The following is a 15,302-nucleotide window of genomic DNA, read 5'->3' as shown; positions in this document are numbered from 1 at the left end:
ATACTATGGTGTATATGTGCCACATAAAAAGGATGAGTTCATGTCCTTTGCAGGGATATGGATAAAGCTGGAAACCATCATTCTCAGCAAACTAACACAGGAACAGAAAACCAAATATCACATGTTCTCACTCATAAGTGGGAGCTGAACAATGAGAACACATGGACACAGGCAGGGGAACATCATACACCGGGGCCTGTTGGGGGGGGGGGGGCTAGGGGAGGGATAGCATTGGAGAAATACCTAATTGGTATTAGGAGAAATTGGTATTAGGAGAAATACTTAATTGGGTACAGCAAACCACCTTGGCAGATGTATACCTATGAAACAAACCTGCACATTCTTCTTTTTTTGTGTTTATTATTATTACTATACTCTAAGAAGAAAAAAAGGAAAGTATTTAACTGCAGAAATTGACATCCATTGCAAATTCATGAATGTCATAGAAAGCCAAGATTTTATGTTTTCTTTTCAACTCAATTTTTGTCCAAAAACTCTGATTTTATATAGAGGTAGAAATAAATAAAAAATCATAGCAGTGCACTATTTCCAGTTTGCAACATGTCCTGAACTTTTATGGCAAAATGACAGTCTTTATATAAAGAAAAGGGGCTATAATGGTTGGCTTGGGTCCTGTTTCATTATCTAGAATTCCAGAGGAGCTATTTCAGCAAAATGTAACTCATACCATATTTTGCACTTTTTCTTTCTAGGTTTGGACGAGGATTTACTGTCAAAGTTCACTTGAAGAATAACAAAGTGACCATGGAGAGCCTCACGAAGTTCATGCAGCTGCACTTTCCAAAAACATACTTAAAAGTAAGTGATTGATGGCTGGGTGCAGTGGCTCATGCCTGTAATCCCAGCACTTTGGGAGGCCGAGGCGGGTGATCACTTGAGGTCAGGAGGTCAAGACCAGCCTGGCCAACAAGGTGAAACCCCGTCTCTACAAACAATACAAAAATTAGCTGGGTGTGGTGGCACACACCTGTAATCCCAGCTGCTCGGGAGGCTGAGGCAGCAGACTTGCTTGAAACTGGGAGGCGGAGGTTGCAGTGAGTCAAGATCATGCCACTGCACTCCAGCCTGGGTGACAGAGCGAGACTCTATCTAAAAACAGAAAACAAAAACCAACCATATAAGTGATTATCTTGCCTGATGATCTTGACTAGTTTTGATGGTAATGTCATAGCAATATTTGTGATTTCCAAGTTGACTACAGCTTTATTATTAATCTTAATATATAGATTAGTTCAAGATGCGTAAGATATGCCAAAGCATACTGAGTATGAACAAATAGCATCTTCAATTAATTATATATTTTTGTATTTATTTAAAGTTAACACAGTCCTTTCACATACATGTACTTTTGTTTCTTCTTCACAAAGGATTTATGATCATATTGTATTCATTTTCAAGTTGTATACCTTGCTAATCTACTCATTATATATATTACGGAACTGAGCGATGACAGGTATTATATGACCAAGGTCATTTCTTCTTAGGAAAAAAACCCAAAAAGCTACAGAGTTCCAGAATGATTATCTGGTTTGTCCCCCTCATTTGAAAGATAAGCCCACAAAAGTTGGAGCAGGACTGAGTAGAAATCAAGTCCTCAAGTTCTACACTAGATGAAATATTGTACAGTTGATGTCATCTCACATATGCATAGGCATGGGATGGACACACATAGATATATGCATATTACCTAACATAGCCCATACTTAATTAAAATAAATGTACTTGACAGGAAAAGTTATTATTACATCTTTGATATACAGGCAATTTGTAGAAGATGATGATTTCAAATGATTGTTTTTGAAAGGAAATCAGATGTGAAAGGTAATCGGATGTGGAATGATAAAAAGAAATTGGAAAGACTAGGGCTGAGGCCCAACTGTGCCCACGTGAGCAAGACATTAATTTCAGGGCCTCTTTTTTCTCATTTGTAAATAGGAATACAGGAGTGTCCCACTATTCACGGGTGATACATTTCAAGACTTCCAGTGGAAGACTAAAACTATAGATAGTACCAAATCTGGTATACACTATGCTTTTTCTTATATAGAAACAGGCAGGTAGCTTACACAACATAGATATGCTGGACAAAGGAATGACTCACATGCCAGATGGGGTGGTGCAAAATTAGATCACACTACTCAGAAAGGCATGCAATTTAAAACTTATAAATTGTTTATTTTTATATTTTTCCATTTCATAGTTTTAGGACTTGGTTGATCACAGGTAACAAACCATAGAAAGCAAAACCACAAATAAGGGAGTACTACTATAATAACATCTACTTCACAAAACTGATGTGAGAATTAAATGATAAAGTGTCCATAAATTATAAGACACAATGTTAATTTGAAGTGATTTTAGAGAAAATAAACTGCATTTAAAAAACAATTATTTTATCTTCATAAAATACCTTTGCCTCAGCCTCCCCAAGTTTGGCTAACATCTCTAGGAAATAATAGCTTTCCTAATTCTTTAAAAAAAAAAAAAAAAAAAAAAAGACACAGGGTCTCGCTATGTTGCCCAGGCTGGAGTGCAGTGGTGTGATCATAGCTCACGGCGGCCTTGAACTCCTGGGCTCAAGGACTCCTTCCGCCTCTGCCTCTCAAGTAGCTAAGCATATAGGCATGTGCCACCATGCCCCGCTAAGTTTTGTATTTTTTGTAGAGACAGAATCTCACGATGTTGCCCAGGCTGGTCTTGAACTCCTGGCCTCAAGCAATCTCTCTGCCTTGGTCTCCCAAAGCACTGGGATTACAGCTGTGAGCCACCACACTGGGCCTAGCTTTCAGGATTCTTATCAAAGCTCATTTTCTATCATCTAAATTTAAATCAAATTTAAAAGTAAAAGGACATCTTTCTTGCACAAATTGTGTTGGTAGTAATGCTTTCTCTTTTAGTGGATTCCTGGGTTGAAATCTGTGTTGTTTCACTGAGTGATGAAATTACATTCTCCCCCGTCTGTTCCTCACGGGACCAGGGCTATACAAGGCAAATGCAGTGATAAATAAAAAGTCTGATTTCTCCCTAGCAGACCATTCTCTACAAATCTGTGGTGGTTTCTAGATGTCTAGAAGGAAAATAGCCAAAACAACAACCTGAGAGCAAAAGTAGGCAAGATGGCCTGATTGTAAGAACAGATATAATGCAACTACATGTCGATGGGAGACGCTAAGCAATGCACAAAGCGGGAGGAGAAGGGTCTGAAATACACGGTCATGATCTGATTCATTGAGGTCACAGGGGTAGATTCTGGAATAAGAAAACATCCTGATGAAACAAGTATCAGCAAAGATTGTCCCAGCTGCTTTGTGCAAGAAAGTAAGTGTACAGTGTTTCTGGGGTTCTGAAGAGGTTGTTGCAGTAACTAAGATGTGGAGTAATAAGCATCAAGTTAAGCCTATTGGTGGTGCAAATAGAGAGGAAAGGTTAAGTTTGAGAGGTATTTTAAAGGAAAGAATAAATAAGAGCTGGTAACTGATTAAATATCCAGAAATGCAAATTGTTAAAGATACTCCAAGGCAACAAGAATGGATTAAACTAAGTAGATGGTGATACTGGTGACCAAAATAAAGAAACTGAAAAGAAGTTTAGGGTGATTTGGGAAAAGGATGAACTGTCATTTGAAGGAGGTTCAGTGCTTTTGAAGTCTACTGTCTTTAGCCAGTATCAATGGAACCGCTAATTTTTTAGCGTTTTAGAACAATTCTAACACAAAAATGAAATTTCTTAAGATTGAGCACGGAGAAAGCTTATGCGAGCTGAGCATAATGCGACATGTGAAATACCATTCCACAGATTCTTTTCCAGGCAAGATTATAATGACTGTATAACTTCACATGAATATAGAATGCTTTGGAGTTTTCATGAACTTTTAACTTTGTTTTCTCTTTGACATTCACAAAACTTTCACCTCATCTTTGCAAGCTGTTAATTTCAAAATATACTCGTTATTTATACTGTAGCATCATTTTCAGTGGAATGAACTTCAGCATTTTCCTGAACTCTTGGTAAAGTTATGTCTAGTCATGTCAATATTGCCAGACATTGCAAAATAATTTTTTTTCCTTTGGTTCCCACAGGATCAGCACCTCAGCATGCTAGAGTATCATGTACCAGTCACAGCAGGAGGAGTCGCAAACATTTTTGATCTGCTGGAAACCAACAAGACTGCTTTAAATATTACAAATTTCTTAGTGAGTCAGACCACTCTGGAAGAGGTAAGATATATACCATGATCCATGTGTGCAACGTCACATATTAATATTATTATGCATTCTGTTTCTTTTTAATGACATTCAATTTGTTTTTAATTGAATTAATATCTAATCTTGCACCTGAAAAACTTAGCAAAGAGCCTAATCAATTTCTAACTTAACTTGGGGATATTCTAAAAAAGATGTGAAAGACATTAACTTTTCCATTTGATAAAACATCTGTATCCATAAAGTTATATGTATACATAAAGAAAAAATACCCACTATTTTCACATACATAACAAACAGCTGTTGACACTTTCCTTCCTTCTTCCATGGTAGGTTTCTTCAAGAACATTTCTATTGATTGACTTCCTGGATTAGGGTTGGATAGGGTAATTAGAATTTGGTGCCAGACCTTTAGATCTGTTAAATTCAGGCAATTAAAGTGGTAAATGCAGAATCCTTTCCATTCACTTACATCATCTGTCTTAATTACATTTGCATTCAATAACTAGAGACTTATTAAGTCATCCTTTATCACTTCTGTACTGTCTTAATTTTACACAGCTCAACCAACATGACATATAGAAAGTTTGATTATATCTGTCATTGGAGTAGGTCTGAAAGTAAGGCCTTTAAAGGTCAGTATATGGTGCTGGATTTGACGGACAACTTTTCTTGTGGGCCTTTAGGCATTTTAATGGGGGCTTTAGACAATCATGACTTTGCCAAAAATGAAGACTTAGTCTTCGACTTATAACCAACTACAAGCACCATGGCAAAAAACAGACTCTTGATAGTTTTTGGGTGAAACTATGGCTAATAGATTTAACGACTTTAAACAAAGATCTGCCTGTTAAGTAATTGGCTTACTGAACACAGTGTTAACATGGGCTTTCTATACAAATTTTATCTTAATGCATTAACTCTTGAAACTAGTGAAATTTCTCTCAACATTTCTACACAATCATTCAATAAGGGCATAGGGCTGGGCTCCTTGTTTATACCTGATAGAGATATTGATGTAGGTCATATGAATGCAGAAATGTGGCTACAGATAGTCAACTATGGCTTAAGATTGACATGATTATAAATAAAATCATAGTCATAAATATGGTCATAGATATAGGTGCTATTTTCAAGCCCCAGTTAAATTTGATTATCTGAAAGGACTCCTGGTGCAAGCGTGTATATACGTGTAGGCAGGCCCCTATAAAATCTAGTTTTGTAAAACTAGGATTTGGATTTTATAGGGGCCTGCCCACACGTATATACACGCTTGCACTAGGAGCAAGGAAGGAGAGAGAGAGAGAGAAAGAGAGAGAGAGAGAGAGAATGAGAATGAATTAACTTTCTTTCTTCCTTTGGCTTACCAGGCACTAATGGCTTTATTTTCCCTGAAAAATCAGGTTTTCATCAACTTTGCCAAAGACCAGAAGTCCTATGAAACTGCTGATACCAGCAGCCAAGGTTCCACTATAAGTGTTGACTCACAAGATGACCAGATGGAGTCTTAACACTTCCAGCAAACTCAATCTCAGCATAGGACCAATGGCTTCATTTTGAAGAAAAGCCGCAGAAGATACACTTCCACAAGATATCTTCATTTTAAAGTATTATACTGTATGGAAAGTTACAACTGTGTTAGACTAACAAGTAAATATAAAAGGAAATTTTTCCTTCTAAGGTCAGTGAGTATTGTTGCTACTGAAATGAATTCCTGTATACTCAACACTGTGAGCATGCTAATGTATATGCTGACGATTCTTATGCAAAGGTGAAGCCACCTCAAGATGAATATCTTAATTTATTACTTTCAATAAAAAGGCAGCTTAAAAGGCATGGATATTGGTAGTTGAAAAATAAGAGTGGAGAAGAAAAGTCAGATGGTTTGTGGCAGGTGCCACCGGGCAAGTAAACAACATAATTTATTTCCAGAAAACAACAGAATGAACATCATCATGAATACATGAATCTGCTGTGATGTGTAAACTGCTAAGGGCCAAATGAACATTTGCAGAGCAGTGGGCACAATGTTTACAATGTATGTGTATGTCACTTTCGGTACCTGTGAATGCATGGGGACGTGCTGAACCCGAAAAAGTGCCTTTCCATAAGGATGCGATAGAGAGGGCAATTTACCCTGGTGGTAAACGGAACCTAGATTCACTCCTGCCATGCCTTGCCAATAGTAAGCTGCAGGGTGGAACAAGAAGTCACTTGCTCTGGGAGGAAGGGAGGGGGGAATGGGTGTGTCAGCTGGGTAGATACAAACCCTGAAAAGAGAATCCATGTGCTGCTGGCAGGCAACATTTTTTAAAGCTCTTTCAGAAACCCTCATATTTGGGGTTTCTCTTCAGGAAACATTCCTGTGGAGGGAAAATGAATATGAAGATAATTTCCAGCTAATTATCTGGGTGATCTAGAATCGTGTATATGGCTATAGGATAGACTTCTTAATAATGGCAAGTGACATGGCCCTGGGGAAAGGTGCTTTATGTACCGTGTGTGTGTGTGTGTGTGTGTGTGTGTGTGTGTGTGTATGTGTATGGGTGGGTGTGTATCTATACAAGTTTGTCAGCTTTGGCATGACTGTGTTTCAAAAACCAATAAACTCAAAGTTTAGAAAAACTCATTCATGCTCTCATTTCATTTGTTAGGGAAGAGACAGGAACCTAAAAATGGGAGTCATGTGACCTGCAAAGTTTCACTTGATCTGGCCCCTGTTGACCTCTCCAGCCTCATCCTCATCTTTCTCTTGGGCCCTTTGGGATCTAGCCATGCTGGCCCCTTCCCACTCTTTCCAGTGCTCTACAGTCTTCCCCATGTCCACACCTTTGCACATGCTGTTCTCCTCCTGGGAGCGCTCTTCCCCCTACACTTTTTACCTGGCTAACAGGCTTCAGAAATGTCATACTTTCTCAGAGAAGTCAGACTGCCCGGCTTTCTCATTTTAAATCTGGTCCGCTGTTCTAATACTATATACTTTGTTGTTCCTCCCAACCTCCTACTTTTCTGTCAGAGCATGCATCATCATTTGTAATATATCCAGACTAACTAACTAACTATATATATATATATATATATATATGTATGTACATTAACAGATGGTAACACAGTTTCTTTCAGGATGCAAAATGTCTTTGCTGAATATAATGTATAGACACGCCTTTTGGAGTAGAAGGTATAACTCTGAGAGCGTGGGTGTCTCCAGAGTCCCAAGTGACAAAATAGATAGCCGAGCTCCATGAAAGAATACAAGGAATTTGTTTGCTGTTCATTGTCTTTGCTGTGGTTGGCTGGTTGTCTGCTTGTTTCTGAGCAATTGGTAGGAAAGGAAGCAAAAGAAAAGGAGAGAAGGGACATGGAGAAAGGTGGAACCAGTGAGATGGCAGAAGGCTAAGTACTGAAACAGATGGAAGCCCAGTGAGCAACAGAAGTGGTTGAACAGACATTTAAAACTATGAGTATTCAAATACTTTTTGCATATTCACTCACTGTGTAGCCATGCTGTGGACGGTCCCCGACCACTGAATCTTCATTGAAGTCAGACACACTTACAAATGCTCTATGTGACTGAGTGTCGTGTGGAGACTGGAATGAAGATATGTTAATTCCTTTTTTGAAAGAGGCGCAGTACAGTGACAGCTTCATACCAGAAGCTGTCAGACCATGAGACAGGGAGATGCCAGGACATGTGTGGAGCAGAGCTTCCGACTCCAGCCAATCTTATCTACCTCTCAGTGGGGCAGGGAAGCCCCAGCTGGGCTCTGGACCATGATAGTAGCACCATTATTTGAGTGATTAGTATTTTTCTCCCTCACTAGGCTTGAAACTCCATGAGGACAAAGATCTATTTTGATTTTCCTGGCTCTCCAACTGGTACCTATATATACAACAAATATTCATGGCACTCAATAAATATTTGTTGGTTAAATGAATCAATAAATGAAGGAGAAACAAAAGAGAGGCTGGCATGGTTGATATGAAAACCAAGCAACCTGATTCTGTTTAAATTTCTGAAATACGGTGAGGTTTCCCATGAGGTAGTTTATTCTAGGAGAAGAAAAGAGGATGAAAGATGATACATGGTCCCATAGTACAGATATTACAGTGAATCTGCAGTGGAAGGATTTAGAATGCTACGTTTTGTTTTTGTACATTTTTGCACGTTTTTTCTTTCTCTTTTTTTTTCTGTTTGTTAGGATGTACTATTTAAGAGTGTCATGGCACATTTTTATATGTAATTAAGGAACATATATGAACATATATTTGAACCCATATCCCTTTGGGCTTCTCTGCAGTAGAGGAAATGTTTAGAGAATTTGCAGTTCCCAGAACACTACTTCCACTCTGGATAATACCTACAGAATGTGCTTGCTTTTTTTTTTTTTTAAGACAAGGTCTTGCTCTGTTACCCAGGCTGGAGTGCAGTGGAGAGATCCCAGCTCACTGCAGCCTCGATCTCCCAGGCTCAAGTGATCCTCCCACCTCATCCTCCTGAGTAGCTGGGACTACAGGTGTGCACCTCCAAGGCTGGCTAATTATTTTTTATTTTTAGTAGAGATGAGGTCTTGCTATGTTGCCCAGGCTGGTCTTGAACTCCTGAGTTCAAGCAGTCCTCCATCCGTGGTCTCCCAAAGTGCTAGGGTTACAGGTAGTAGCCACCATGCCTGGCCCAGAATCTACTTTTTTAATGTGAGTTACCTGAGTTACCTCTGAGGATAGTGGCAATTTTCATTTCATGCATAAAACCGAATTTTTATAATATTTATACAGTGGGTACAAAAATCACAAGAATGGAAATATGATCAACGAGGTAAAATGGCTCATACCTATAATCCCAACACTTTGAAAGGCTGAGTTGGGTGGATTGCTTTAGTCCACGAGTTTCACACCAGCCTGGGCAACATGGCAAAACCCTGACTCTTAAAAAACAAAAATACAAAAAATTAGCTGGGATTGTGGTACACGTCTGTAGTCCTAGCTTCTCAAGAGGTTGCAATGGGAAGATCACCTGAGCCCAGGACGTTGAGACTGCAGTGAGCCTTGATCACGCCATTGTACTCCAGCCTGGATGACACAGTGAGACCCTGTCTCAAAAGATAGAAAAATGATCCGTACAGCCTTCTGCAACAGTATGCTCTCTTCCTTACTGGTCGACTTCTAGACAAACAGCAAATGCTGACCTAGTTAAAGATGGGAAGGACGAACTAGGCTTCCATTCTCTTACCCTCACCTGACCCCAGAAGTCTGCTTGTTTCATTAACCTAAGCTTCTCAACATAAGAAGACAACAAGCTACAAGGAAATGAATACTATTTCCTTTGGCGTAATTTGTTTCAAAGTTAATCTTATCACTCCGTTGCTTATAAATCCAGATTGGTTTTCCATAATCTGCAGGATAAAATGCAAACTCCTTAACTGATCTTCAAAGTATTTAGTAATCCGGCTCCAACACTTCAATCTCTCTTCCCCATGTAGTTCATGCTCTTACTGTAATAAATTTCTCGCTATTTCCTATTTACTTCAGAGCCTTTCTCAGTTCTGTGCAACTTTGCTCACACTGCTCTTTTCTCTTGGAAGACCTCCTCTCCCTCCCTACTCAGCTTTTATCCAGAATCTATTCAGCTTCATTACCCTTCTCTTAGGCCTTCTCTTTAAGGAAGACTTCCAAGAGAGCCTCAGGCAGAGTTAATTGTTCCATCCTTTGTTATAAAAGCATTTTTGTGCATGACTCTGCAGAAGTATTTTCATCTGACATTATAAATCATCTCTGTACATATCTCTTTCTTCCCTGATTCTAAGTTCCTTAAGCGCAGTGACCTATTTTTCTTCATCATTGTACCTCCCATATCCAGCAAAATATCAACATATTGTTGCTGCTCAATAAATTTTTGAAGAACCAAAGAGATCTATTTCAGCTTAGAAATGCTTTTAGGATTTTTGCTTTAACTTTTTTGTAATCATGCTTGTTTTAGTTTTAAAGTTTGAAGTTAATTGCTGGGGGAAAATGTGCAGATGACCAACATTTTAAGTTAAAATGTTGATTGTGCATAAAGTGCATTTCACTAAAATGCCAAGCATTGGACATACAATTATTTTAGTAATACTATTGTCTAATATGGCATTTGCCCGAGGATTTTTTTTTTTTTGAGACAGAGTTTCACTATGATGCCCAGGCTGGAGTGCAATGGCATGATCTCGGCTCACTGCAACCTCCGCCTCCTGGGTTTAAGCGATTCTCCTGTCTCAGCCTCCTGAGTAGCTGGAACTCCAGGTGTGAGCCACCACACCTGGCTAATTTTTGTATTTTTAGTAGAGATGGGGTTTCACCATATTGGCCAGGCTGGTCTCACACTCCTGACCTCATGATCGGCCTGCCTTGACCTCCAAAAGTGCTGGGATTACAGACATGAGCCACTGTACCTGGCCTGCCCAAGGATATTGAAAATAAAGATGCTATTTAAATCAAATACTTTCACTAAGATAGAGTTATACTTACTCATTCTCATTGCATGAGTGGAAAAACTAGCTACGAAAGCTGTAGTTAGGTTGTAGTTAGGTTGGCTGCATGTGGTGTCTCACACCTGTAATCCCAGCACTTTGGGAGGCCGAGGCAGGAGAATCCCTTGAGGCCAGGAGTTCAAGACCAGCTTGAGTACATAGCAAGACCCTGTCACTACATAAAATTTTAAAATTAGCTAGGGACAGTGGTGTGCATCTGTAGTCCTGGCTTCTTTGGAGGCTGAGGGGGGAGGACTGGTTGAGCTCATAAGGTTGAGGCTGCAGTATACCATGATTGTACCAGTGCACTGCAGCCTGCATAACAGAGTGAGTCCTGTCTGGAAGGAAGGAAGGAAGGAAGGAAGGAAGGAAGGAAGGAAGGAAGGAAGAAAGGAAGGGAGGAAGGAAGGGAGGAAGGGAGGGAGAAAGGGAGGGAGGGATTGTAATTAAAATAGCAGGACCTACCACTTATTCATAATTTTTTATCTGTGAGGTACAGGTCAAGTTTGCCACATTTCTTATTCTCACACCAAACTTTCAGTTGGTTACTGAAGGTTGGAAAAAGGCAACTATCTGGCCCAGAATCATACAGCCAAAGAATGAATTTGATGCCACAGACTGTATTCTGACATAGTCCCCTCCCTCACAAAAAGACTTGACTATGTCAACTTACATACTTAAAATCCATTCATAATTTATGATGAGCTGTATTTATGTCTGTGCTGACTTGGCAAGAGAATCACTGGTCCTGTGGGCCCTGAAAACTGCTCCCTTGTCTACTGCAGCTATCTCCAGTACTGTTTCTAGCATGAACGAGAAGACTCTGTTCCTGGCTATCCTCTTCCCTTAGAAATCCTTAGGAATGATCCTGTTCTTTCACCTTCCTACCTCCTGCCCCTCACCCCAACCACTGAACTAGCTCACAGATAAAACCAACAATGTCATTAAGTATGCAAAGATTTACTATTAATTTCCATTTATTTTAACTCAAAAGAGTTGTGGTTTGTACTTACTGAGATTTTGTTGTTCTCAATATAGCTGATAATTTTGTTATTCTGTTTATTTGATTTCTTTCCTCAGTTTATATCTATTTTCATTTTTATGCTTTATTATTGCATTCAAATGGGAGCTATAATTCCCAGTGTAAGGAAGCCCACACTGTGAAATGGTCTATACCCTAAACAGGTTATGGCCAAGATGGCTCTTTCAACACCTCAAAACAGATTTTTAGTTCTTATTTCATGGGATCCATTGAAAGTTTCTAGTGGAAGAGGAAAACCCCGCACTTAAGTTAATGCTCTTAGGAACTCAATAGAATTGCAATCCAAATTCTTCTCAAAGACAAAAGTTTCACTAATCAGCCCAAAAGAAATATTTAGTATTACCAGAGAAGTTTTAGTTTCTTTTATTTAAAGCAGTTCAGTCATTAAATGAAGATATTCATTAAATATTTTGAGCTAAAAAATTGTAGGCAAGATGCTCCAACCAATGCATATATCATTTAAGAATGAAATAAATGTAAAGTTCCACCAAAGGCAAACCAGATAAAACTCCAGAAAAATCCTTAAACTTTCTGTCATATTCTTTGGTGAAATGCATAAGCACACATTAACTAAGCTAGGAAATTTTCTTTATATACTAATCTGTTTTAAAAATGTAAGATACATTTAAAAAAGGAAAACTACAGGTCAATACCCCTAATTAAAAATGATGCAAAAATCCTCAACAAAATACTGGCAAACTGCTCAAAGAAAAACTTCAGCCAAATTAAATATAAAGGAGTTTAAGCAATGAACAATTCACGAATTGAGCAGCCCCCAGAATCATAGCAGATTTATAGAGACTCCAGGGGTGCCTCATGGTCAGAAAAAATTTATAGACAAAAAAAGTAGTGACACACAGAAATTGGAAGTGAGGTACAGAAACAGCTGGATTGGTTACAGCTCCATGTTTGCCTTATTTAAACACAGTTTGAACACTCAGCAGTGTATGAGTGGTTGAAGTACAGCTGCTGGGATTGGCCAAGACTCATTATAGGAGTATACTGCTATTTAGGTTTTCAATCCTGTCTACCTATTAAGTTAGGTTGCAGTTTATCCACAAGGACTGTATGGAAATATGGAGTCCTTCTCAGGACATATTTAGTTTGCATTAACAAAACCAAATTAAACAACACATTTAAAAGATCATTCATCATAACCAAGTGGGATTTATCTCAGGGATGCAAGGATGGTTTAACATATGCAAATCAATCAATATCATGCATCATATCAACAGAATGAAGGACAAAAACCATATGATCATTTCTACTGATGCTGAAAAGCATCTGATAAACTTCAACATCCCTTCATGATAAAAAAAAAAAAAACCCTCAAAAACTGGGTATAGAAGGAATACACTGCAACAAAATAAAAGCCATATAGGACAGACCCACAGCTAGTATCATACTGAATAGGGAAAAACTGAAAACCTTTCCTCTAAGCTCTGGAACAAAAAAGGATTCCCACTGTCACCACTGTTATTCAACATAGTACTGGAAGTCCTAGCTAGAGCAATCAGACAAGAGAAAGAAAGAAAAGTCATCCAAGTCAGAAAGAAGTCAAATTATTCTTGTTTGCAGATGATTTATCTTATATTTGGAAAAAACTAAAGATGCCACACACACACACACACACAAACTGTTAGAACTGATAAACAATCCAGTAAAGTAGCAGGATACACAATCAACATACAAAAGTCAGTAGCATTTCCATATGCCAATAGCAAACAATAGGAAAAGGAAATCCAGAAAACAATTCAATAGCTACAAACAATAGCTACAAGTAAACAAACAATAGCTACAAGTAAAATAAAATACCTAGGAATTAACTTTAACCAAAGAAGTGAAAGATCTCTATACTGAAAACTATAAAACACTGATGAAGAAAATTGAACAGGGCACAAAATTTGGAAAGATATTCCGTATTTGTGGATTGGAAGAATCAATATTGTTAAAATGTTCATACTATCCAAAGCAATCTACAGATTCAATGCAATCCCTATCAAAATATCAATGACATCCTTCACAGAAATAGAAAAAGCAATCCTTAAATTTCTGTGGACCCACAAAAGACCCAGAATAGCCAAAGCTATTCTGAACAAAAAGAACAAAACAGAAGGAATCATATTACCTGATTTCAAATTATACTACAGAGCTATAGTAATCAAAACAGCATGGTACTGGCATAAAAACAGACATAGCTCAATGGAACAGAATAAAAAAGGACTCAGAAATAATTCATACATCTACAGTGAACTCACTTTCAACAAAGGTGCCATGAACATACATTGAGGAAAGAACTATCTCTTTGATAAATGGTGCTAGGAAAACTGGATATCCACATGCAGAAAATGAAACTAGACCTCTATGTCTTTACATAGGCAAAAATCACATCAAATGGATTAAAGACTTCAATCTAAGTCCTCAAATTATGAAACTATTAAAATAACACATTGGAAAACTCTCCAGGACATTGGACTGGGCCAAGATTTCTTGTGTAATACCCCACAAGCACAGGCACCAAAGCAAAAATGGACAAATGGAATCTCATCAAGTTAAAAAGCTTCTGCACAGTAAAGGAAACAATTAACAAAAGTGAAGAGACAACCCATGGAATAGGAGAAAATATTTGCAAAGTACACATCTGACAAGGGATTAATAACCATAATATATAAGGGGCTCAAACAACTCAATAAGAAAAAACCTACTAATCCAATAAAAAAAAAAGTCTATTTGAACAACTAAATGTCTGAATATACAATTCTCAAAAGAAGACATACAAATGGCAAACAGGTGTATGAAAAAGTGCTCAACATCATTGATCATTAGAGAAATGTTCATCAAAACTACAATGAGACACCATATCACCCCACTTAAAATGGCTTTTATTCAAAAGACAGATAATTACAAATGCTGGCAAGGATGTGGAGAAAAAAGAACACTCATAAAATGTTGGTGGGAATGTAAACTAGTACAACCACTATGGAGAACAGTTTAGAGGTTCCTTAAACACAAAAACTAGAGGTATGATATGATCCAGCAATCTCACTGCTAGGTATATACCCAAAAGAAAGGAGATCAGTCTATTGAAGAAACATCTACACTCCCAAGTTTACTGCAGCACTTTTCACAATAGCCAAGATTAGAAGCAACCTAAGTGTTGATTAGCAGATGAATGGATCAAGACAATGTTGTACTTACACACAGTGGAGTACTGTTCAGCCATAAAAAAAGAACAAGATCCTGTCACTTGCAAGGATGGAGCTAAAGATCATTAAGTAAAATAAACTGGGCACAGAAAGACAAATTTTGCATGTTTTCTCTTATTTGTGGGAACTAAAAATGAAAACAATCGAACTCATGAAGACAGAGAACAGAAGGATGGTTACCAGCAGCTAGGAATAGTAGTGGGGGAGGGGGACTGGGGGGAAATGGGGATGGTTAATTGGTGCAAAAATATAGTTAGATAGAATGAGTAAGATCTAGTATTTGATAGCAAAACAGGGTGACTACAACCAACAATAATTTATCATACATTTT

The 15,302-nt window shown here is 38.2% G+C and overlaps 1 protein-coding gene and 1 long non-coding RNA gene across 2 annotated transcripts in view; one reads left to right on the top strand and one right to left on the bottom strand.

Annotated features, from left to right (window-relative positions):
- Window positions 1-6,132, top strand: part of ABCA12 (ATP binding cassette subfamily A member 12) — a 307,782-nt gene extending 301,650 nt beyond the window's left edge. The window contains exons 52-54 of the mRNA XM_021923961.2: window positions 714-819; window positions 4,101-4,238; window positions 5,627-6,132. Of these exons, the coding sequence (XP_021779653.2) occupies window positions 714-819; window positions 4,101-4,238; window positions 5,627-5,734 (352 nt within the window). The 3' untranslated portion in view covers window positions 5,735-6,132. The remainder of the gene's footprint in view (window positions 1-713; window positions 820-4,100; window positions 4,239-5,626) is intronic.
- The window catches only part of LOC103876500, a 155,723-nt gene that overhangs the window by 24,408 nt on the left and 116,013 nt on the right, over window positions 1-15,302 (bottom strand). The window lies entirely within an intron of this gene.

Source organism: Papio anubis, chromosome 10, assembly GCF_008728515.1.
Source record: "Papio anubis isolate 15944 chromosome 10, Panubis1.0, whole genome shotgun sequence".
Lineage (NCBI taxonomy): Eukaryota > Metazoa > Chordata > Mammalia > Primates > Cercopithecidae > Papio > Papio anubis.
Note: the sequence above shows the minus strand (reverse complement) of the source record. Positions and strands in the feature narration are given on the sequence as shown.